This window comes from Mustela nivalis, assembly GCF_964662115.1.
Source record: "Mustela nivalis genome assembly, chromosome: 8".
Classification (NCBI taxonomy): Eukaryota; Metazoa; Chordata; class Mammalia; order Carnivora; family Mustelidae; genus Mustela; species Mustela nivalis.
Window position 1 is genome coordinate 115442386 of NC_139027.1, and position 26518 is coordinate 115468903.

Here is a 26518-nt window from a genome sequence, read left to right on the forward strand (position 1 = left end):
CTACTTATGATCACTGTGTGTCAAATAAGTAAATAACATCTTTTAAAAATTTTGTTTAAAAAAAAGAATTCTATGAATCAATAATTAACAGACAAATACACAATTTTAAAATGGGCAAAGAGGGGTGCGTGGGTGGCTCAGTGTAAGCCTCTGCCTTCAACTCAGGTCATGATCCCAGGGTCCCGGGAATGAGCCCCCCATCGGGCTCTCTGCTCAGCAGGGAGCCTGCTTCCCCCTCTCCCTGTCTCTCTGCCTGCTTGTGATCTCTCTCTGTCAAATACATAAATAAAATCTTTTTTTAAAAAAAGGGCAAAGAATTCAAAGAGACATTTCTCCAGAGAAGACGCAGATGGCCTTCAGATGCTCGACTTCATCAGTCATTAAAGAAATGCAAATCAAAACCAGAGATACCACTTCTCACACACTACATCTATTAAAAAACAAAAACAAAAACAAAGTCCCCCAAACCAAAAAAATAACAGATACAAGTACTGATGAGCACATGGAGAAGTCTCAATCTTTTCAGGCTGGCCAGGGAGGGTGAGACATGGCACCGCTACTTCAGAAAACCCCGTGCCCATTACTGCTCATGTCTATCCCCTGGCCTAGACGATCGCTGAGCTCCTTTTTGTCTCCGTGTATTTGCTCTTTTGTGTGTTTGCTCTTTTTCGGACGTCTCACATAAATGGTATCATACAACATGCAGTCTTTGCATGGGACTGCCTTTACATAGCAGGTTTTTGAGGCTCATCTGTGTCGCAGACTACACTACTCCATTCACCCCTTTTATCACTTAGCAGTGTCTATCATATGAACGTATCACATCATGTTTATCCATTCGCCACTTGACAGGCACTGGGTTGTTTCCATTTTTGTCTATTATGAATAATGCTGCTATAAGCATTCACTGCAAGTTTCTGCGTGGACATATGTTTTCAATTCTCCTGGGCATATACTGGGCCATATGAGAACTCTATGTTTAACTTTTTGAGAAACTGCCAAACTGTTTTCCAAAGTGGCCACACCAGCTTACTTTCCTTCCAGCAATGTGAGGGTTCCAATTTCTCGAATGTTGTTGAGCATCTTTTCTTGTGCTTATTGGCCATTTGTGTATCTTTTTTGCAGAAATGTCTATTTCAGTCTTTTACCCACTTCTTAATTGGGTTGTCTTTTTACTGTTGAGTTTTAAGAGTTGTTTACATATTCTGGACATTAGACTCTTACCAGATACTAAATATGATTTGCAAATATTTTCTCCCACTCTGTGGGTTGCCATTTCACCTCATATAGTCTTGATATTAATAAAAATGCAAAGACTTAAATACTTCATGCATTAAACTAGTAGATTAGAAACAGAATGATAGATCCGTTGACATCTTAGAGAGGAAAAAAGAGAACACAGAAAACTTAATTGTTTGGAGGGAAAAGACTAGTTTCTTATTTTACATTTCCTTGCTCTGCTTCCATTTCTGAGAAAGATTTCTTTATATTCTTTACCCACTTTTTCTATTGAGCTGACAGTGATTTCTTCTGGAGGGTAGAGGTTTGCATACTCAGGATGATAATCACTTATTATACACTCTACAAATATGTTCCCCCAGCCTGTCTCTTGCCTTTTACCATCACTCCCCATGGTCTTTCCCTTACAGAAGTCCTCACAAAGAGCCTTATTGTCAGTGGCACTTCAGACTCCTGGAGATGTTCCTACTCACTAACCTCCTGGGGGTCTTTGCACCTGCCTAATCCCCCTCTCCCTGGTATTCCGGAGACCCTTCAGCATATTCCTGAATATTTACTGAAAGTCTGAATCAAAGGCCAATCTCTCAGGGCAGCATCCCCAGCAGGGATAGAGTCAGGCTTTAGACCAACTCATGGTCTATTCCTTCTGGCACCAACCACTGGAAGAAAGGAATAGAAGGGAGCAGAGGGAGAGTAGGATGAGGGAAGGAGGTTAGAGGAGGCAGACAGGCTTAATTTTCCTCTTGCCAAACGCGATAGGGACCTTTTCCCCTCTCCCTATTCTTAGAGTTTTTCAAGAAAAACCTGTATTTACAAATCTTGTCTGTTTCTTTGATATGTATATTATATAAATCTTTTTTAAAAAAATACCTCAATCAACCTCTTGTCAGCACAACAATCCAGGAATTTTTTCCTTAAGGGCCTGGGAGCCATCGCTTTGAAATATAATCATCAAGGAAGGCAGCGCTCTACATTCCTGTCCCTTTGGGAATACAGTCTGGGTGCCTTCATGCCAAAGTTTTACCACCTGCTTGCCATAAAGATACAGGATCTTTTTTTTTGGATAAAGGCAATTAACTAACACAGATGGCCACCCCAATTACCAAGTAAATTCAGGATACACTATGAATGACGGTACAGCAAACAGTGCTGTCAAATCCTCTCATATGAGGACAAGTTATCATTCACCTTCAAAACATTTATGTAACGGATTGTATATGCCTGGCTATTTAAAAGGGTGAGATTTCTCTCTGTTTTTGCAGTATCATTAGTGGGTTGCCTATAGGGTGCATAACAGTCTGGTTTGATGCTTATTCAAAATAAAACTGTTTTCCTTTTTTTCTACATTTGTGGAGAGGAACTTCTGGGTTGGTAGTTTTGTTTTTCATTTTCCCCAAACAGATGCCATAACGTATTTTTCATTAAAAAGCAAACTACAGAACAATATATATTAATCCTATACACCACAGTATTTTCTATTTTTAAAATAGACAGTGTCTATATTGAACCATTAGAAGTTTTTACTTCTCTGAAGAACTGGAGAAGAATTCCAGTTTTTATTTTATCTACATCTGCAATATTTGTTCATAACGAACATACCTCAATACTTTCACAGTGAAACCAAAACACCTCACTTGAACTTCTGTGTTTTCATGAACTGACATTAAAAATATTTTTCATGAAAAAAAATGTGTAAATTTTCATGCAAAACTATTTCTTCTAAAATGGTCTGTTACTTTTTTTTCCCTAAAGGAAATTCATATAAATAATGTAGCTTTCAAAGTTTTAGTCTTTGTAAATAAGTAGCAGAACACTTGATTTTGGATACACAAGGCATCTTACCTGGACAATGAATGAAAGACCAGTTGTATCTGCTGTCCTCCAGGCACATGCTGGCATTGAGAAGGGGCTGTGGGTAGGAATTCCCGGCAGGGGCCTGAGAAGGCATCTTCACTGGTCCTTTATATGAGCCCTCTATGCATTTGCCTTTGCCAGTGTTGCTGGGATCAGTGCACCAGCCGCAGCCTGGCTGCTCCAGACAATGGCTGCAGGTACAATAGCCTGAACAATTTTCAGCTGTAAAAGAACACAAGTTACAGTCCACTACAGCATGCAGCTTTGAATTCATTGTATCTAAATTACCTTTTTAAAAAGCTTTTTAGGGACGCCTGGGTGGCTCACTTGGTTAAGCAGCTGCCTTCAGCTCAGGTCATGATCCCAGCGTCCTGGGATGGAGTCCCACATCGGGCTCCTTGCTCAGCAGGGAGCCTGCTTCTCCCTCTGCCTCTGCTGCCACTCTGTCTGCCTGTGCTCGCTCTCTCTGATAAATAAATTTTAAAAATCTTTAAAAAAAAAAAAGCTTTTTATAATTAACTAATTAATTTAAGTACTCTCTACACCCAACGTGGGGCTTGAGCTCACAATCTTGAGATCAAGAGATGCAGGCTCTTCTGACTGGGACACCCAGGAACCCCTAAATTACCTTTTATTTAAACAGACTATTCTGTCAAAAATTCCTATTCTAAGGGGATTTCTTAAATGACACAAAAAATTTAAAGAGCCCAAGAGCTTGCCCAACATAGAACAGGGGCTCCTCCCCTCCTCTGTCAATCCCATGATGTGGAGGCAGAAGGGACCTTAGCAGTCATCTACCAGAAAGCACTTATTTCACGAATCAGGAGAGGAAGATGTGGAGACATTACATGGCTTGAGCAATTCGATGCTGAAGGTGGACAAGCTGTTTCTGTACTCCATGCCCTGTCCCACAGGGCTTGATTCTTTTTCTTTTTTTAAAATATATTTATTAGGGACGCCTGGGTGGCTCAGTTGGTTAAGCAGCTGCCTTCGGCTCAGGTCATGATCCCAGTGTCCTGGGATCGAGTCCCACATCGAGCTCCTTGCTCAGCAGGGAACCTGCTTCTCCCTCTGCCTCTGCCTGCCATTCTGTCTGCCTGTGCTCGCTCTCTCCCCACCCCTCTCTCTGATAAATAAATAAAATCTTAAAAAAAAAAAAGCGGGGCTCCGTAGCTCAGGGGTTAGAGCACTGGTCTCGTAAAATATATTTATTTATTTGAGACAGAGTGAAAGAAAGAGAGAACGAGTTGGGGGAGGGGCAGAGGGAGAGAATCTCAAGCAGGCTCCCTACTGATCATGGAGGCCGACATGGGGCGCCATCTCACGACTCTGAAATCATGCCCTCATCTGAAATCAAGAGCCGGATGCTTAACCAACGGGGGCGGGGGGGCTGGCGCCCCACCAGTGCTGGACTGTGTGCGAAGGTTCTCCTCTCCTCAGGCAGTCTCTGGTCTTGTCCCTAGAAGTCTGAGAGGCTGACGACACGACCCCCCAGCAGGAGCTGCATGCTTCCACTTACGGGGGCAGCTGCTCATGGTGTACCACTCCATGCACTGGCCGAAAGGGAAGGAGGCCACGTAGGCGTTGGAGTCCACGCACTGCTTCATGTTGCTGCACCACATGCACTCAGAGCTGCCGCTGGTGCATTCCCCGCACGCAGTCCGCAGGGCACACGGCGTCCGGCACTGCTTGGCACTGTGGTTTGCTGGGAAACAAATCCAACACAGACACTTAGTGCTCCTGCTACGCTGGCCAAAAGGTCAAAGGCTTTTTGGGATGGGTTGTGACCCACTAATAGGTCATGAAATCAAATCAGGGGGCTACAGTTAAGGTAGGAGAAAATCGAAAACCCAGGTACTGGGCTGGTCAAGTGTATCCACATAGGAGAAAAAACCCTTTCTCTTTCTTTTCAAAGAGCATTAAGGACAGACATGAGGCAACAAGCAAATCTTTCCAGAAGCGTAGCAGTTCTAAAGCTCCTTGCAGTATATGGGACTCAAGATAACCTTCAGGGGTTTTACAACCCAACTGAACATGAAAACTTGTATCTTTGGGGGCAAGAGGGACCACAGCGCGCATTAAATGCACCAAAGCATTCAGGACCCAAAATGGCTGAAACGCTCCCCGACAGGAAGCTTAGAAACCATATTTTAAGAGGACTCTTTCAGGGCTATGAATTCTTTTCTCCACCCTTGTACTCCTCGGATGACTTGGAATACCTTCCTAAAATGAGACACGATGTCAATGGCGTCCAGCCTCCCAAGAAGTGCGCACAAAATTCCGCCTACTGCAAGTGAGTTCCTCTGTAGGCTACAATGCTTGTCTCGGCTCGTCTGTGTGCTGCAGATGCTGCCTGTGCCTGCCCACGGAAGGCCTGAAGGCAGCCCACAGGGGAGCTGTGAACCTGAGAAGCGACTCAGCGCCTGCTCCTCAGACCCTCCCTCAGCGCTAGCGCCCTTCAGGGCAGCTTCTCTTTTCTGTCCTATGACTGCTCTCCCCATTGACGCTTTCTGTCTACTGTCCCTTGCAGTGACCTGCTTGCTTTTCTGACCTTTTCTTTGCATTTTTCATTCCTGCTTCCACAGCGTTTCTCTGCCAACCTTAAGACATCTGCCTTTCAGAGCAATTCTCAGTACTTCGTATGGTCAGCAAACCCAACAATCTCACGTTAATTAGAATGTTAAGTTCTTAGAGTAGTGTTAGTTATTTTTGTTTATGCTTCTGGCTCATACTATTCACAGCCAGAGACTGTTTCCTTCCACTTCTAAGTTTTGCGCTATACTCCGCTTCATATGCTTGGAATCAATACTCCATCTGTTTTTCGTGACTATCTCACACCTCTGAATATCGCACACGCCTCCTACGGTCTCTCAGTGAACTTCCACTGACACGTCATTCGCCCACAGACTCACCAGGCCTCTCACAAACACTGCCATTGAGTGGGTTGATGCAGGTTGCAGCCTTCAAGCCCCGAGTACTGGGCTCTGACAAGATCCCACAGAATCCAGCATCACTGGGCTCAGACGGCATCCACTGTAGCAAAGTATTTGTGAATGGGGACATATCTTCCCAGCACCAGTAGGAGACGTTGATCTTCCGAAGGCCAACCCATGGGGTTAAGGTGAGCTTGGACTACAGGCAGAAGAGATGTAGCTTTGAATACAGCATTGTCTTGACCAAAAAAACCTTCTAGGTAAAAACCACCAAGTCACATATGCCCCAACAGATAAAGGAAAACCTCCCCATCCAATTCAACCACAGCAGATTAGGACAGACTGTCTTCTTACTCCCTCAACTACACTCATGCACTAGGTACTACGCCTGCCGGGCATACCACGGGGAAGCTGCTTGGGTGCACTCAGTACAAGGGTGGGTACCAGAAGCTTCGGTTTTAAGGATGTGAACTCACCATGCTCTGTGATGACTGCATTATCCGCAGCTGCTTAAGGACGAATTCTACCTTCTTCGGGGTTGTAAGAGAAGCCAAAAAGGCATTGTGGTTCCTACAGGACAATTTAGCATTGTCATAATTCTCCTTGGCAGTAGTAATTTTCAAACAGGAGTTTCCAACCAAATGCCAGCTGATGCCACAGATATTTTCTTTTGTGAAGGGAGGAGGGGAAAAAAATAGAGTTTTAGAAATCACACAAAACTACCATATTACCAGTTCAAATGACCAGAAACCTAAAAGGTTTCAGTGATTTGAATTCCGCAGTACCTCACTAGGATGTTGTGAGGGCATCCAACACACTACTAAGGACCGATGCAGAATACAAGAATGTTAGACTTCACCAGTCCTGCTTCCTGGATCTCAATTTTCTAAGGTCCATGCTCTATAACTTGGGGGGAAAAAAATCTTTGGTGCCAGTGCTAGATTTTTAAGCCCCCTTTTGAAGAACAATTAGAAACAAGACCAAAATCCTAAGAACAGAGAAATGAATATGCAGATTGGAAGGGTGGGGAAGAAAACTAGAGGATGGAAATGAGTCGGTAAGTGAACAAGATGATGATCTTCAAAGGTACATTGTTTCACATCAAGTGGAATGTAAAATCAAGGGTACAAAACTTCCTGAAAGTGAGGTGGAAAGATCGTTTTTAGAAAAAAAAACAGGGAGGCCTTGGGTGGCTCAGTTGGTTGGACGACTGCCTTCGGCTCAGATCATGATCCTGGAGTCCCGGGATCGTGTCCCGCATCGGGCTCCCAGCTCCATGGGGAGTCTGCTTCTCCCTCTGACCTTCTCCTCGCTCATGCTCTCTCTCACTGTCTCTCTCTCTCAAATAAATAAAATCTTTAAAAAAAAAAAAAAAAAGAAAAAGAAAAAGAAAAAAAGACAAAAACCAAAAAATCCTAAGTGATACAGGTGCAGCAAACAGGGTTAAGACTGTAATCTGCTCCTGTGTTCACCCTGCACCCAACCAGCTCAGCTCTGTGTCCTGAGCTGCACAGAAGTTCTGTATGCTTCCTGGAAGACAGGGAACAAGCAAGGCAACTTTGCCAGAACTGAGTAACCTGGGCACACCAACGATGCCCGTGACTGGTCAGTGAGGCAAGTGGAACATGCCCCAGAAAAGGGGTCATTTAAGAGCAAACAAGGTGTGCTCTTTCAAGTGTGGCATCAGTGTCACTACTCATTAAAATGCAGATTCTGGGGCCCCACCCCCAATGTGCACCAGAACCTGAGTCCTGACAAGACCCTCTGGTACTCTGTAGTACACTGAAGTCTGCTACAATGAGGTAAAGAACACGCAGCTCACACTCGAGCAAGACGAATCCAGTACTCTCAAAGGACACTGAGAAGGGGCCTGGCAGAGCCTGCTGCTGTGTGCGTGCTTCGGAAGCTGTGCAGAACCATCGATGCCCCCCTTCTTGGAAATCCCGGGTAAGCAAATATATCACAGAATTTCTGCTGTGGCTGGCTGGCCTGAGGCCCTCAACTCTTCGTCCTCAACCTCAGCTACTATAAACTGAGGTGTTCAGGACTGGAGAGCACCTCAGGAGGTTGCTGGTGAGAAAACCATCTCCCCTCCTTCTTGTCAGAAGGTGCTGACAGCCTGATCCCAGTGGCAAGAAGTGTCCACCAAGTGGCCCACAGACCGGCGGCCAAGACTGCTGCTTTCGATTGCTAGGTGACCAGAGCAGAGGTGATCAGGGACAGTGGAGCAGGCTCGATGACATGGAGCCAAGTTGTCATTCCATTCTCCAGAGCAGAAGATAACATTTCACTTTATTTCAAAGGACAGAAGCAGCAAATGCTTAAGAATTGTACTTTCATTTTAAGAAAATAACCACAATAGTGGAATGGGGGAATGAATGGATAAAAAGTCTGTTCCCTCTCTTGGGTGCAGTCTAGGCTGCACAGTATTGGGGGCGGGGGTGTGTGTTTGTGTGTGAAGTCTCTGGACCCACACACACCCAGATGCCCCTACGAGGCCTACCAGGCAGAGCGATGCACTCCTGATTGCGGGGCTCCCACTGGCAGTTCTGGTCCAGGGCACAGCTCCTGCAGCTGGTCTTCTTGTTACAGTAGTACATGGGGTTATCCTTGGGACAATTCTCGTATTTGGAAATGGAGGTCTAGAACACAGCAGACAAAAGCTTTTCCCTTAATCCATGGACAGAACTCATGGTAAGGACAGAATACTAAAATCAACAAAATCTAATTGAGGAAGCAAACTGCAAATAAAGACATAAGATGCAGGTGAGGCGGCCCTGCAGTGGAAAGACTGTGCTGAAATCTTTCACACAGGACATGTCCTGTTCCAGCAAGGAGGCAAGGCACTCTTTTAAACACCATGCTTTTACCTGCTCAGCTGTGAAATGGGGGTGTTCAACCTGCCGCTTTTCAAATGCCTCCTGAACAGTCTAAAACTCTCATACTTTATGAACTGCTTTACAGAATAAACTGTCAAAAACTACAGAGGTGGAGTCACTGTATCTTTTTCTGTCCTATCACCCAAGTAAAAAAATCATAAATGGTGAGCATAAATTATACTGAGCCATGGTATAACATAAGACAAGGAGATTTCGTTAAGTTGCCTGACTCACCTTCAGTCTCAAGTCCTAACTTGCTCCCCAAAGCTTGCACGGGTAGAGTGAGCTCACCATGACAAGCCTCACACCAAGAATAGAGGACCTAGCTAGAGCCATGCCTAGGGAGTGGGGAGTACACAGAGTAACAGTCCTGCCTTCTTTTAAGACATGACACACCAATCCTGTGGCTAGCAAGACCTTCGAAATTAGGAAGTATATAGCATCCCTTCCAAAAAGAAAGCCTGTAACTACACTGGAGGTTTTGAAAAATACCTCTGGGCCAGTATTTGTGTGACACACACCATAATCTCACCCCTAACCTGCCCTGGGGTTTCTTCATCCCCTGTAACCCTTGAGAAGCGGCCCCTGACCTGGCCTTCCGTGCAGCTCTGGTTCACGGGGACACAATGGTCACTGCACCAGTGACAGTCATTGGTGTTGGCTGTGCAGCTGTAACAATCCGTGTGCTGGTCACATCTGTCGTGGTCAAGAGCTATGAAAAAAAGAAGAACTCATCAACTGTGACAGTTTCGCCTTAGAAAAGTCACAGGCCAATAGCTGCTATTGAGCACAACCTGAGACTAAGGTTTGAAAAAAAAAAAAAAAACAATGTAACAAGGGTTGAGAAGTAAAAAAAGAAGAAAAACTGGCAGGAAAATATATCAGTGTGTTCAGGTTAAAATAGTATTTGGAAATAAATAAACATTTTGAAAAAACACTATTTTGTGAGAAGCCTGGGTGGCTTAGTCATTAAACATCTGCCTTTGGCTCAGGTCATGATCCCAAGGTCCTGGGATCGAGCACCGCTTTGGGCTCCCAGACTCAACAGGAAGTCTGCCTCTCCCTCTCCCACTCCCCCAGCTTGTGTTCCCTCTCACTGTCAGATAAATAAGTAAAAATTAAAAAAAAAAAAAAGAGAGAGAGAAAAGTATTTTGTAAACTTCCATGCCCCCACCAAGAGTACACTAGAGGGAAAAAGAAAGATAGATTAATTTAATTCAACAACAATGAGATATAAGAGAAGTAGGTCTGGTTCTTTGATTACTTCTCTTTCCAAGGAAAGAAAGCAATTAGTGTTCTAATGAACACCAAGAGCTTCCCAAGAGGCAAACAAAGTAATGCAGAAGACCAAGCCATTGCTCTAGCTACAAATACAAAGCTAATCTGGAGGAGGTAGCAGGCAGCACCACAGAACCCCAAAAGAGACACTAGGCTGAGCTACAATTTATACATGTATGTAAGTCTAAGAGTGCAAATGTGAGAACTTCTGGGCTACTGCAGACCTTTTATGTCTCCTACTGACCTAGAGAGGTCAAGGTCAGCAAAAAGAGAGAGGCTGCACAACCATGCTGCTTGATCTACTGATCCACTTACGGACATGGCACATGGAGGAACCCAAAGACCAGACAGCCAGCCCCCTGCTCTGCCACACACACAAAGCATGCTCTTTAGGTTATTCTACCTCCCCTGTCACCACCCCAAGGACTGGGCTCACAGAGAAAGCAGAGTGACCAGAGATGCAACATTTGAGATGAGTTCATAGCAAAGAGGTTGACATCGAACCACCTACGGTAATCAAACATTGCTTCCTATACTCATGCACATTTAATTTGAACTTTTAAAATTTGGTTTAAAAAGAAAAAAAAAATTTCACGAATTTTATTCATTTGAAGAGACAGTGTAAATACTGTCTATCCCTACTAGGTTCTGGTCCTCTCAGTTCTCCACCACTCACTGGAAAGTGTCTGGATGCCCCTTTGGGGATCTATGATCATTTTACTTTGGAGCACTCCAGCAGAGTGAAAGCTGACTTTATCTACCATAACCCTCAAGGTAACTTGCTACATACCAACTCTAACAGTTAAGAAATTTAGTCAACATTCTTTAAAATAATTGAAGTGAACAAATATTTTGCAGAGACTTTTTTAAAAAAGGATTTCTTACTTCTTACATCACTGTATTACACAGTGCTACATGTCACAGCAAAAGCATAAGGAGCTAAATAGGCAAGATGAAAAAAGCTTAGAAAACATAAGGGGTGGTTCTAGAGGCCAGGAGCACTGGTCACACTTAGCAACTCTCTGTCTTGCTATTACCACTGTGCCCAATTAGAGAAGCTAGAAAAGAATACTTTGCAAAGACAGCAACTCTACCTCTATTCTTTATCTACTCTAAAATAGCTTTTCCAGGTTGGCCCTCTTAATCTCACCCTTAGCCTTAGAATTGCAGAATCCAGTAAGGTAGCCACCAGTCTCATGTAATTCTGGATTTAAATTAATGAAAGTTTAAAATTCATCGGTCTCAAGTGTCTCTGGCTAGTAGCTCCCATACTGAGACAACGCATAATAGTACATTTCCATTATCACAAAAAGGTCCTATTGTATTGTATCGCCAAGACCAACTGCCAGGCTTAGGAGCTGGTATACAAAATCGATGCAATGCCAAGGAGGTTTTGTCTCCATCATTCACAGACAGCTTCGAGGAGCCACATGGCATGTTCCCATCCACTGTAAAGAGGTTTACAAAACTATTTTCAAACACCCATAAAGCCTGTGCACCAGTCATTACCAAGTCATTTTAGATAATAAAATGAACATAAAAAATGCACATGTGCTAGATACCTTCATAATTCAGATAAAGTGAGATTTCAAATTAATTAAATTTTGAGAAAAGGAAAAAAACATACTTCTTTTGGAAAAACATTCCGATTTTAACTTTTCTTCTTGTGCTTCAGTGGCCAATTCCCAGGAGATACACTGAGATGACTCCGTATCCCACACACACCGGATGCCAGGTCCTGCTGCCAGACAAGCAGCTTCACTTCTGTGTGCTCCACATTGTTCTGAGGTAAATACGAGGATGTCACTGAGGAGGAGACTATTGAAGCCACCAAATACATACATGGTGCTAAAAGGGGGGAAAAAAGGAGAGTAGTTTACTGAAGGTTTCTATATATAAATGCACATATGCTTTTTATAATCTTCAGATAAAATGTCCCCAAAGGTCCATCAATTCAGGATGTGATATAAGTAAACTCTGGTATAGCCACACAATGCAAATGGCAGTTGGCAGATGTAAAAAGGAATGAGGACAATATCTACATTCTGCTATGTGGTGATCTTTAGGATACACTGCTATGTGGGAAAAAAAATAAAACGCAGAGAAAAGTATATATTGGATGCAACCATTTATCTAGTGAGGGAAGAAGGAAAACACACACACACAAAATATCATTTTTCATTTTAAAAACTGTAACAACAGGATGCCTGGGTGGTACAGTCGGTTAAGCATCCAACTCTTGGTTTCAGCCCAGGTCATGATCTCAGGGTTGTGAGATCAAGCTCCACGTCAGGCTCTGCACTTAGCACGGTGTCTGGTTGGGACTCTTTCTCCCTTTCCCTCTGTCCCTCCTCCCCCCTCAAATAAATAAATCTTTAAAAATTACAAATATAAAAACAAGGAAACAACAAAGTTTCTCTTTAACTTCTCTTCTTAAAAGGGCTAGAAACAGTGACCAACCTAGTAGCGGTAAGTAGCGGTAAATATGACTAGTACTTAGATTGCAATATCTAAAAACCATTCTTTCCCCTAACCCTCAGGAAAAAACCACATAGGACTCTTTAAAGGCAACCTCTAGGAAGTCAGATTTAAAAACAAAAACAAGAAAAAACAGGGGCACCTCGGTGGCACCTCATAAAGTGTCTGCCTTTGGCTCAGGTCATGATCCTGGGGTCCTGGGATCAAGCCCCACATAGGGCTCCCTGCTTTGCAGGAACCTGCATCTCCCTCCCTCCCTCTCCCCCTGCTTGTTCCCTCTCTCGCGCTCTGTGTGTGTGTGTGTGTGTGTGTGTGTGTGTATCAAATAAATAAATAAATAATTTTTTTTTTTTTTTAAACCCAAACAAGAAAAAACAACTAGGGAGAAAAAATCAGCAGTGGTACATTAGGGAGACAGGCTCTATAGAATTAGTCAAGGCAAGACACTAAACAAACAGTAACAACAACGGGCAGTGGTGATGGTGGGAGAATCAGAATCCACGCCTGATATTACCTAAAAGATTTGGTTTTCAACAAAATGTTACAGTACATACATACAGGGTCACCTGCATGGCTCAGTGGATTAAGTGTCTGCTTTCAGCTCAGGTCATGATCCCAGGGTCCTGGAATCAAGTCCCACACTGGGGTACCTGCTCAGTGGGGAGCCTGCTTCTCCTGCTACCTCTCCTGTTCCCTGGCTTGTGCTCTGTCTCTGTCTCTCTCTCTCTCTCTCAAATAAGTAAATATATAAAATCTTAAAAACAAACAAACAGGGGTGCCTGAGTGGCTCAGTAGGTTAAGCCTCTGCCTTCAGCTCAGGTCATGATCCCAGGGTCCTGGGATCAAGCCCCACATCGGGCTCTCTGCTCAGCAGAGAGCCTGCTTCCCCATCTCTCTCTCTGCCTGCCTCTCTGCTACTTGTGATCTCTGTCAAATAAATAAAATCTTAAAAATAAATAAATAAATAATAATTGTATAATCTGAAGAAAAGAAATGAAAAAATATCAAAGAAAATGAAAAGAGAAAATGCTTCAGAGACTTGCAGGACACTGTCAAGAATCCAACATAAACATAATGGGAGTCTCAGAAGGAAAGAAGTGAGAGAGAACAGAAAACACACTTAAAGAAGTAATAGCTGAAAACTCCCCAAATTTGGTAAAAATGATTACTTTACACACCCATCCATAAAGCTCACCAAACTCCAACAAGAACAATCAAAAAAAGATCCATTTACACACATTATAATAAAAAAACTGCATAGGGTAACTCATAGAAGAGAATCACATTAATATTAATGGCTAAGACACAATGGAGGCCAGAAGGCAGAGAAAGAAGATACTGAAGTAATGGAAAGGAAAAAAAAAAGTAAAATAAGAATTCTCTACCCAACAAAACTATTCTTCAAAAATTAAACTAAAATAAAGACCTCCCGAGAGAAACAAAGACTAAGAAAATTCTTTGCTGTCAGGCCTTATGAAAAATAGTAAAGTAACAATTATAATTAAAGACTTTAATATCTCACTCTTAATAATGAGAGAACAACTAGGAATAAAATTAACAAGGATACACAAAACTTGAACATTACAACCAATATGACCTGCTGGCGTCTGTGCAACACCACCACCTAAATAAAGGAGCACACATATTCTTTTCAAGGGCACATGGAACAATCTCCCAGAGAGACCATATATGCTAGGCCATTACAAACAAAAACAAGAATGCAGTGTTTTTTGTCTTTGTATTTTTAGGGAAGGAAATCTTCGAAGTATGTTCTCTGATCATCAAAATGGAATTAAATCATAAATAAACAGGCAGAAAAATCTTTGAACTCCACAATTATTTGAAAAATAAAGAAAATATTCTGAATAACCTATGGGTCAAAGAAGAAATCACAAGGGAACTTAGAAAATATTTTTAACTAAATGAAAACAAAAATACGACATTTCAGGGGCGCCTGGGTGGCTCAGTGGGTTGGGCTGCTGCCTTCGGCTCAGGTCATGATCTCAGGGTCCTGGGATCGAGTGCCGCATCGGGCTCTCTGCTCGGCAAGGAGCCTGCTTCCTCCTCTCTCTGCCTGCCTCTCTGCCTAGTTGTGGTCTCTCTCTGTCAAATAAATAAATAAAATCTTTAAAAAAAAAAATACGCCATTTCAAAATTTATGGGATGGGATTAAAGTAGTACTTAGAGACAAACTTATAGCTTTAAAGACATATATTAGGAAAAAAAAAAAAAAGAATCTAAAATCAGTAACCGAAGCTTCCACCTTTAGTAAAGAAAAGCAAACTAAACCCAAAGCAATCAGAATGGAGGAAATGATATCAAGAAGAAACAATAAAATAAATAGAGAAAAATGAAAATAGAAATTTGTTCTTTGACAAGATCAATAAAACTGACAACCCTTTAGCTAGACTGACAAAGAGCAAAGACAGAAGATTAATGAACAAAATCAGGAATGAAGAATGGACATTATTGACCTTCAAGAAATTAAAAAGCCTAGAAAGAAATACTATGAACTTTTATACCAACAAATTAAACAACTTAAATGAAACAAACTCCTGGCAAGACTGATTATCAAAACTATCTAGTTTCTCAAAAAATTTAAAAATAGAACTACAATATGATCTAGAAATTCCACTTCTGGGTATATAACCAAAAGAACTGAAAGCTAGGACACAGATATTTGTACATCCATGTTTATAGCAGCATTATGTTGCAAAAGGCAAAAGGTGTAAGCAAACCAAGTATCTACCAACAGAAGAATGGATAAACATGGTATACATATATGAGAGTATTATTCAGCCTTAAAAAGGAAAGAAATTCTGACACCTGCTAAAACATGGATGAATGAATCTTAACGCAATTATGCTAAGTGAAATAAACTAGCCACAAGAGGACAAATACTGTATGATTCCAGGTAAGATACCCGAGGTAGTCAGATTCACAAAGACAGAAGCTAGTGTGCTGGTTGCCGAAGGCAGGGGCAGGGCAGAACAGGAAGCTGTTGTTCAGTGGGTAGAGAGCTTCAGTTTGTGTGATAAAAAATGTTCGGGAGATGAATGGCAGTGATGGTTGCTCACAATGTGTGCCACTAGTCCACACACTTTAAAAACAGTTAAGATGGGGGTGCCTGGGTGGCTCAGTGGGTTAAAGCCTCTGCTTTCGGCTCAGGTCATGATCTCAGGGTCCTGGGATCGAGCCCCACGTTGGGCTCTCTGCTCAGCAGGGAGCCTGCTTCCCTCTCTCTCTGCCTGCCTCTCTGCCTGCTTGTGATCTCTCTGTGTGTGAAATAAATTTTTAAAATCTTTAAAACAAAACAAAAAAACCGCTATGGTGGGAGGCCAACGCCAGCAAATGATAGGCTTTGTCTCACAGGTATCTATCTATCTACCACATACACGGTACCTCTATGCCTCTTGTGTGCCATTTGCTGGGACATCCTCAACCCTGCCAACCACTGTGCCAGATTAGAACCTGAAGAAAGAGGCTAGGCGCTATACAGACAGGAGACACAACACCATCCTTAAACATAATCATCTCTTGGGACACCTGGGTGGCTCAGTCAGTTAAGTCACTGCCTTCTGCTCAGGTCATGATCCCAGGGTCCTGGGATCGAGTCCCGAACCCGGCTCCTTGCTCTGCAGGGAGCCTGCTTCTTTCTCCACCTCTGCCTGCCATAATAATCTCTTGCAAAATCTAAGAACAGAAACAAGATCACTGGGCAGAAGAGACAGAGAAGTGGACTCCAGATCATATAAAGGAGAACCTGCTAATCACTGTTGTCTCTGGAAAAGGAAGGGGCTTCCTTCTTAAGTCAGTTTTCCATCCCTGGACCTTTTAAAGGAGATGACGGCATGGAGTAGAAGTTTTGAGCAGATGACTTTAGGATCTCTTCCAACTCTGAGATCCTCTGATCTGCCAGGAAGTTTAGAACGAACCCACAATGAGGCATCAAGTCATTCACTCCCACTTGCCTCAACTGCCTTCAAATTAACACAAGACTAACTTATGAAAGCATAAAGATTTTTGTGGCTAAGTATCTGCTATATACTATATCTAGAAATGGACACATTTCAATGACCAAAAATGAAGCCGATGTTTAATTTTTAATCTCACGATGGGTTTATTATCACATTAAGCAGTCTGGATTCAACTAGTCAATCTGCTGCTTAAACCAAAGAAGCTCCACCCTCTCCCAGTACAGCTGGTGTTTTCAGCAATTCTGAATCCATCTGGTCACACGCTGGCTATATGAGGTACGCAGAGTCCTTCAAAAACGCCTGGAGCAGGCAACTGAAAGGAACAGACACCTCTACGCAGCCCCAGGGCCTCGCGGCCAGCTCCTCAGCCCACCGCCTTATAAAACCCAAGAGGACAGTAGGTAAGTGACCTGACAGCAGACCCAAAGCTGCTGGCAGACTAAGAAAACCACCACTTGGGATACGAAGAAATGATTTCCACGTTCTCTCTCAGTAAATTCTTCCACAAAATGAAACTAGACAAGGCCTCTCTCGTCATCTGCTGCCCCCTCCAGCCCTGCCCTGTACACCCAGATGATTCGCAGAGAGGCCCCAACACACCACTGGAATTACACAGAAATGAAAACATCATGGTAAGTCAGGCAAGCCATTCCTAATTTTGATTCATGGCTCAAGTGTGTCGTCTGGTAAAGTGTCATCTTCTCTGAGTCTGAATAGAACCTTAGAATATTTTAATAGATGATCCATTTATCTGCTAGTTACTATCACCAGACTAGGAGCTGCTACAATTTAGCGAATGTCTATTATCTGCCAAATACTGTGCTGGGAGAAGCAGGGGCATAAAGATGAATGAAGCAGAGGCCAGGCACCCACTAGCAAGGTATGACAAAACAGCCCCACTGCTTTTCAGATGAAAGCATCAAGAGGGACTCACTAGAAAACCTCAGGGTTTTCCTCACTGAGGAAGTATCAGCCTACAATTTAAGGGGACACTTAAAATCAATATGGGTGTCAGCCTATACTATCACATGTTCTCACAGAAAAATCATGTTTATCACTAAACTGCAGCTGAGTGATTCCTTTAAGAAGTTGTCACCTTTCCCCAGTATCGAAGTAACTGGATTTTGCCCATTCTTCCTTCATGACATCATCAAGACATGCTGCCTTCTCAGCTTTTCTAATCCCACATCTCCATATCATCTTGCATCATAACAACAGAAATTCTGAAAGCCAGGGGAGTCCTAACATAATGTAGGCATTGTCGCATTTCAGAAGTTTCAGGATTGCTAAGGCTCAGAATTTTAGGTCAAATAGACAACACTCCTAACAGCTGAAACAAAATGGGGAAAATTAAGAATATGACTAGGCTTTAGAATATGACTAGGTTTAACAAATCACAAATCTTTCTTTCTTTCTCTTTCTTTCTTTCTTTTTAGGATTTTACTTTTAAGTAACCTCTACACCCAATATAGGACCCAAGATCACAACCCTGGGATCAAGAATTTTTACATGCTCTGCCGACTGAGCCGGCTTGGTGCCCCAACAGATCACAGATCTTTAAGGCACACTGTGAGGAACGGGCAGAGTGGCCATTCTAGATTCCCCTTCTCCAGGGGCAGATATAGTTAACTCAGGCCAGGCATTTTTGAGCAACACAACAAAATGTAGTAGAGACTTCAGAATATCAATGATTGCACATTTATCTGCAGGAAGCTTTATAACTTCCCCATCTCTGTTCTTCCATCCTATCCATCTGAAATGCCCTCTCTCTTTTTTTTAATCCCTCCTTCCTACTTGATCTGACAAAGAGAAACCTAACAACCCAAGCACCACAACAACAGTGAACAGCGGGGGGCATGAGACCATACCACAAGACCTCCTGTTGTCCCATGCATGCAGACCGCACCAAACAGAGCATTCTCCCGCATGCTAACAAACAGGGCATCAGAAGTAATTAAAATCCACATCAGACATCTTAAATATAAATCAGGAAATTCAGACCTACATAGCTCTGCAACAAACTAATGGGCTGAGGGAATCCCGAAAATAATATGTAAGTCCGAGTCCACTTTCTCATGTTCAACTCCATTTCCATCGCTACACCACACATAAACATTAAACACAAGAGAAAAGGAACAAGCACTTCTTCAATTAATTACCTGTTGTGTAAGACTGCAGAATGGCCAAATCTGTTGACATCATGGTGGAGATCAGGTCTGGGAAGCACTGACCAGCGGTCACAAGCTAAGAGCAAGAAAAACACATTTCAGAAGGAACTGCTCTTCATAATCAGTAGGAACTGTCATCTTCTTTTGGAAGAAGACTGCAATAAGTACAACCTCGTAAAATATATTTCTCGGTTTTTCTTAATCAAGTCATTATTGCTGAGGTTAAATGGGGCAACAGTGGAAAAGCATGGCATGGATGAAGGGTGTAGGATAATACGGCAATTCTAATTCATCAATGCATCCAATATCCATGATGCTCACTCATTCTGTTGCCCATCAAGTTTACCCACCAGAACGCTTCCTAACTTGGGTAAATTTTGTATTTTTCAAAATTTATGTAAGTAAAACATGTGCCCTCCATAATTATTTTCCACTCCATATTGATTTGCCCAAACTCAGTAGCTAAAATAGGAAAATACAGGTGGAGACTGAAAACTAAATAAATAGATAAATATATAAAAAATTCAAACTTCAAGTCCTTTCCTAGAACCCCTAGCATCTACTGATTTTCCTTTGTCCTGACCCATGACAGCAATTCTTCTCTGGACCTTTTTTCATCCAACTGGCATGGCAGAACCCTGCCAACCTCACTCACACTCCCTCTCTGAAACAATCTTATTTTCATGCTCACTAAGCAAGTGCTCTTCTACTCGATCCAGACCTTCATTCAACCTTACCAACAACAGTTTTTGCTTCCTTCTCCCCAGCCTAGACTCTGTGGTGGTCTTCTTCACACAGAGAAGAGGCCATCAGTCCTCAAAGCTTCCTGCCTACCCACCTTGCTTCTCAAAAACCACACGGTGACAGGGACTCTTTCTTCCTGTCTCACCTGGCTTTTACCACAACATTTAATTGTGCACAAGGAGGCACTCAACTACACCTTCTCTTCCTACAGAGAAGTGGGGCTTTTTCTTTTTTTTACTCTAGTCAACATTCATGGTATACACCTTACATGACTGCAATCTGGATTACTCCTCCCTGTCTAGAAGCTAACAAACAACATCTTTTGTTGCGAAATCCAAAAGGCTCTTCAGTCCTTGTCTTCCTTGAGTCCTCTGTAGCCACTGTTAACAGCTCCCTCACAGGTCATCCATCTTGCCTCGTGACCCTCCTGCTTCTCTAACAGGCGTCCATCCATTCTGATGACACATGCTCCCTAGAGGCTCGTCCCTGCCTAATCTCTGTATGGGTCAGTCCCACGGTCATCTCCAGATGAACATGCCTCCAAACCCATTGTATTCCCTTCCTTGCAACCCAGCCCCCTCTCCTTCTGCTTCCAACCTGGTAAAAAGCACCGTCTACCACGGCCACACCAGGTACCTGGCAATAAGGATGCGTTTGCCTCTCTTAAAACACATCCAAACAATCCTCAAGTTCCCAGCAGTTCTCAAACCCATCTCTCTCGAACCTCACTGCCACTTCAACAGCCTTGGCTCCAACCCTCCTCAGGATTTTGCAACAGCCTCCTAACTCCTCTCTTGTCCCTTCCCAACTACTCACCACAATGCCACAAAGAGATCTTCTTAAGACACAAATACGATTCCATCAGCTCTTATGTAAGATTCTTCAAAAAGCCCAAATTCCTTAGCATGGCATAACAAGTCTCTCAAGATCTGACTAATCTGCTGGCTGCTGGCTTCTCTAGTTCTGCCGGAAGCCGTTCCACCTTGATGTGCAGCTGATAGAGCCCAAACTCTGATACTCAGAGGCCCCAGGTATGTGGCAGAGTGTCTTTTTGCCGCTGTGTCTCTGTACGTGGGTTGTTGCGTAACTTCACTTAGCTGACTTCCTCCGGACCCAGACCCTCCTTAAGAAGGCCTTCCCTGATCATAACCCATTTCCTCCTGAGTTAAGGCATGCCCAGAGATGCTCTCACATATTCCTCTCAAAGCAAGTAACACCCTGAATTGCAATTATATTGTCTGCTCAGTTTTCGGCCTCCCCCACTGTGAGGCCAAGCACTGTAATTTACTCATCTTACAGTCCCCGAGCTCAGTAGCGGGCACATAAACATCTGTTAAAAAAGAACATCTGATGATTACTTAAACAAGAGAACGACTAGTATTTGTTTTGCGTGAACAAATACTGCCCTCTTCTGGTCAAGTATATTGCCACACCAAAAAACGTTTAAATTCCATGTCAAAGTAATGACTTCAAGAATGTGTAAAACCAATTTTTTAGGAAATGTGATAAAGCTATTAGTCAGACCAACTTAACGCAATGCTGATGGTCACAACTACATAAGACTATTATATAAGGCATTCGTTTGTAACACAGAAGAGGCTGGTCACTCCAACTCACCTTCAAAAATTAACATTCAATCAATTAATGGGAATGTTTCACGTAATAGAACTTAATATAGAAAAATAAATTTAAAACTTAAATAAGCAATATAAAAAAGAACTTAATATAAGTAGTGCTTTTTTAAAATACATGTATAATATTTGTCACATGAATACAAAAAATACCATTTGGACTCTTTCAAACAGCCCAATTTTAACTGGCGATATTTTCAGTTTCTTTTAAAATGCTCCTTACAGGGGCACCTGGATGGTACAGATGGTTAAGCATCCGACTCTTAATTTTGAAAATGGTCATGATCACAGGGTCATAAGATCAAGCTGTGCACTGACTCTGCGCTGGGTGTGGAGCCTGCTTAAGATACTCTTTCTTTCCCTACCATCCCCCACTCCTTCTCTGTCTCTAAAAAAAAAAAAAAGGAAAATGTTGCTCATAGATAAAAAAGATTCTTGAAACTAAAATGGCTTTGGGAAACTTACCAATGTCATAAGCCATAAAATCTGAAGAGAAGCATTTGGCACCATGGCTCATGGATGTGTCGTTGTGTGTGTTTCCTCCAAACACCAGCATGGTTCCACTCACTATCACAGCTGTGTGTAAGTAACGGAAAAATCGGCTGTCCTTAAGAATGGTCCTTTTGAGTTTATTTAAAAATAATAAATACAAGGTTAGTTTTTTAGAATATTTATCATCTATTTGCTTGCAAACACAACCATTTTCTTAACTTCAGATTCAAATGTGCAAATACTTCTAGATTTTCCCCTATATATGTTACTTCGCCAACAATAAATAAATACAAAATCTTAAAGGCCTATGAAAATTTTGACAAAACATATTAAGAATCTTAAAACTGTTCCTACCTTATGACCCTATAATTGCAGCTTCTGGGTAGAAATCACATCAAATACAGATGAAAGCTTACATATAATGCCTTAATAATAAGACAACAACTAGAAACCAAAAATTCCAACAGCTCAGTCTTAGTACACCCACATGACAGCAATTACACAGCCACTAAAAATGACAGACATTTTAACGATAGAATGTAAATGAGTATCCATAGCTGGTCTCAAAGACAAAAAGAAAGAAGAGAAACCAGTGCTTTATATAATGACTCTATTTTATAACTCAATTTGCTGTACATTTATTAAAATTAGCACACTTTATATATAGTTCAATTTATAACGGAGGAGAGTTCTAACTCAGGTCCTGAAACCCCTCTATTTGATTATTTCATGCAATGATACCAGTAACTAAGCCCAAAGATGACACTTTAGTCATCAAGGTTAAAAAATGGATATATTTTACTTAATTACAGCAATGTGCATACATTACAGCTTTGCAGAACAATCTATTCCTCAGGATTTTGAAGAGCAAAAATTTTATAGAGGTATTGAGGATATGAAAATTGAAAGAACAGTCAAAAAACGTCAAGTGTTTTCTAATCAATCTCCTACAAAATTTTAGAATAATGCTATGAAATAAATACTAGGTATATTATTACTTTCTGCTTCCTTCCCAATTTCTCTATCTACAATGCTGAAGAGAATTATCTGCTAGACCTAGAACAAAAATAGAGCCCAGTATTTTCCCAACAATTGCTAGAATTCACACCTTAGAGTAAAAGCTCAAGAAAAAGCACCCACCACATCTGGGTGTCCACATCGTATCTGTAGAGATCATCTGCGAGGCGGTACTTATTGGCACTGAAAGCCTTATAGCCCCCATGAACATAAAGGGCCTTGGTCCTATGGTCATAGACACTGCTATGACCATAGCCCCCTTGGACAAGGGCACCATTCGTTTGTAATATACTCCACGTGTTCTTAGCTGGAAGAGGAAAACAGTTAAAGACAAACATTGCAGGCTCCTCCTCTCTAGTACTTAAAATGACCAACTAGTTTAAAATAAGAGATTTCAGCAAGCTTGATATGTATAAATTTCTTTAATCTTTTTGTTTTTAAAGGAAGGCCATCTAAAACTTGTAACAAAGCCAGGTGGCCAAACATCAATCTGTTAAATGTTCTGGTGTTCTACTATATCATGTTGGAAAATAATTACATTAAATTTAAAAGAGTCAGATTTCCCTCAATTGAACACTTAATACCCCGCAACCTTCAGTGACCAATACGCAGATGTGCTTTATGGACCTATTTTCCCAAACTATCAATTACAGGTGGTGCTCCCATACCACCACAACAGATATAATAAAATTTAACCAACGGAAAGATTACACATTAAGGGGAAACCACAGTCCATTAAACCAATCTCTAAAGGGTCGTCTAATTTTTTTTCTTCAGAATATTGGTTGTTCCAAACCACTTTTATTTAACTATTTTCAACACCGAAAGCATTTAGTGTCATCTTTGGCTCCTCACCAAACTGATGACAAGGAACATAGATGACATAATAGCAGCAATAATCTGAATTTTACTGGGAACACAGCCACATTAACTGTATTTCAGGATAAAGAACTAGGGTCAAAGTTAGGTGGAATCTTGTTCAAACGTCATAATAATAAGGGTAGAGATTTTTAATTTGACATTCCAAAAAGATCCACTGGAAAAAATACCTACCCAAGTCATATTCCTGTACATTGCTTATATATCCATAGAGAGGGCAATGACCAAAGATGACAAGCATGACCACTCGGCCAGTTTTCAATTTGACGATGTGTGCCGAGTGCCCAACCACTGCATACTGCTCCTTGGCTTTCGGGGTCAACAACACCCATGACTCATTATGAATATGGAACACTCTCAACTCATTGGTCACGTTCCCTGTTGAATCAATTTTTCCTCCATACATGTAAATTTTATCCTACGGGGAAAAAATGCAAACAAAATTCTAAAAAAAAAAAACATCAAAAGCATCAAATCCGAGAAAGAAAAGAAGTTCAAAACCTCATTGTTATTCTTAGCTGAAGAAGTACTAGTGAAATGCACCTTTTCGTGAATTATTAGGAAAGGAATGAAAGGAACAACATAAAATAAAACATCATATCCTGTATGTCCAACACTTTGCCACTGTTCTTGAACTTCCTCATAGGAGATCTCTTATGGTATAAAATGGCTTGGAAAAATAAAGTTGAAGAGTTCCCTCATCCTCCCATAAGCCACAAAAACAAGGAAATGAAAGTGATTATTCAGTTATATTGCAATATGGCTATTCTTGGCTAAACTTCCTAATTAAAATGAAAGCTAACCGACACAGTATTAATTTTTAGCCATTTAGTACAACAACTGGAATATCCCAGTACAACTTGAATCCATTAAAATCTCTCACATTAAACTGGTTTCAACTTTAATTTCCACTTACAACTTGGCCAATTATATACACCGCCCCCCCCCAAAAAAAACCCAGAAAGATTCCCCCTAACTAAAAACCAAAACTGAAGTAGAAATGAGAGAGACAGAGAAGAGAATGGCGGTTGCTAGGGGCTGGAGGCGAGGAGGGATGTAGGAAGTTATCATTTCACAGGCTCAGTGGTGTAGTTTTACAAGATGAAGAGTCACAGAGCTGGATGGTGGTGATAGTTACACATTAGGGATGTCTTTAACAACACTGAACTGTACACTTAAAAATGGTTAAGACAGTAAATTTTATATTATGTGTATTTTACCACAGCAAAGAAGATTAGCAACAAAACCCCAACACTATGTAGCTTTTTGATTACATGATATAATAAGGCAAGTGTGGAAGATCAGAATTTCTAGCTTGTACAGAGGGGAGACACCTTACCTTGTATAATGCTAAAGAATGGCCATATCTGACAACCACATTGTTCACCGAACGATTCAGGGTAAGCCACTCCCTAGAAGCAAGGTCATACCTACAAAACAAACAGATTATATTTTTACCCAAATGACAAAGCAGAGTATCTTATGCTCTTCTACTTGTGATAATCATGCAGTTTGGAGATGCTCATTAAATATGCCATGCCCGTGAGGAACCTCTCCAAACAAACCAACCTAACAGCTGAGTCCGCAAGGCAAGTCAGAACTTGAGAAGGGGGGCTGGGCTGCACAACCTGGGGACAAGGGAAAACAAAGCTACTCGAAGCTTCTAACACTTCCTGAAAACCTCTTCTACACACAGTCTAAATCACTTGCAAGTTGCGTTACACAGAAGGGGCATTTACTGCTGTAACTTCTCTTTCATTTAGTCATGTGAAATTGAAGACAGGTACTGAAAAAGGAATGATGATTAAGTAAAAGAAAATTCCTAACTTTTCTTTTTCTTTATCTAACTGATTTTTTTTTTTAAGATTTTATTTATTTGACAGAGAGAGAGATCACAAGTAGGCAAAGAGGCAGGCGGGCGGGGGCGGGGGAAAGCAGGCTCCCTGCTGAGCAGAGAGCCTGATGTGGGGCTTGATCCCAGGACCCTGAGACCATGACCTGAGCCAAAGGCAGAGGCTTAACCCACTGAGCCACCCAAGCACTCCTAACTGATTTTTTTAAAGTCATATTTTCAAGAAAACTAGGCTACCATGGCATTAAACATTAAGTTAACATCATTCCAGACATTTTTCCATGTATATATAACAAATAGAATACATTGACAATATACATTTATACAAAGGGGATCATCCTCTAGATACTTTTAATAAACAGTGTTAATTTTATATAATTTAATAGAAAAGAGAAATCAAAGGGAAACCAATGCTATTATTCTACTCTGAATGTTATTTTTTCTAAGTTTTCCTGAATAATCCAAGTTTGTTTTATCATGAAAAACATTATTATGTGAACAAGAAGATATAAGAAAGTCTTATTATCAACATAATAAGCAAAAAAGAATACAAATAAATGTCCATCAATAGAAAATGGATTAATAAATTGTGGTATATCTATCTAATAGAATTATAGAGTGAAAAATAAATACACCTGAACACCTTCTCAACATAAGTCTCAAAACAATGGTAAGCTAAAAAAAATCAAACTGCAGAATACTGTTTCTTTAATGACTAAAAACAGTTAATTTATTAATTCTATATATTGTTCATATATACTAAAAGTGTAAAGATATGAATATGAATAAACACCAAAAAATCTGGACATTGGTTATCTTTGAGATTGGGGTGGAACATGCAAGGGTCTTTAATTATATTAGCAATGTCTTATTTCCAAACTTAGGTGGTATATGCATTAGTATTCATTATTATTCTCTGAACCTTTCCTTTTGACTTAAAGATTTTATGCATGATCTAAAACAAAATGGCGACATTTACTGAATATGAATGCTACATTAATACCAGCTATGATTTGATGTATTATTTCAATATTCCACATTTTTAAAAACACATGAATAATTATTTAGAAGTTGGATTAACTTTGGTTTTTAAGTTA

General features: G+C 41.3%; 1 protein-coding gene across 3 annotated transcripts in view; it reads right to left on the reverse strand.

Annotated features, from left to right (window-relative positions):
- Window positions 1-26518, reverse strand: part of ATRN (attractin) — a 148645-nt gene that overhangs the window by 57906 nt on the left and 64221 nt on the right. For all 3 annotated transcript variants that reach the window (XM_082744531.1, XM_082744533.1, XM_082744532.1), the window contains exons 7-18: window positions 24909-24999; window positions 23744-23987; window positions 22814-22997; window positions 21647-21801; window positions 18798-18882; window positions 11811-12031; window positions 9496-9617; window positions 8530-8668; window positions 6503-6693; window positions 6006-6225; window positions 4613-4798; window positions 3082-3315 (exon numbers count right to left, since the gene is read on the reverse strand). In XM_082744531.1, coding sequence (XP_082600657.1) covers window positions 3082-3315; window positions 4613-4798; window positions 6006-6225; window positions 6503-6693; window positions 8530-8668; window positions 9496-9617; window positions 11811-12031; window positions 18798-18882; window positions 21647-21801; window positions 22814-22997; window positions 23744-23987; window positions 24909-24999 — 2072 coding nt within the window. The remainder of the gene's footprint in view (window positions 1-3081; window positions 3316-4612; window positions 4799-6005; window positions 6226-6502; window positions 6694-8529; window positions 8669-9495; window positions 9618-11810; window positions 12032-18797; window positions 18883-21646; window positions 21802-22813; window positions 22998-23743; window positions 23988-24908; window positions 25000-26518) is intronic.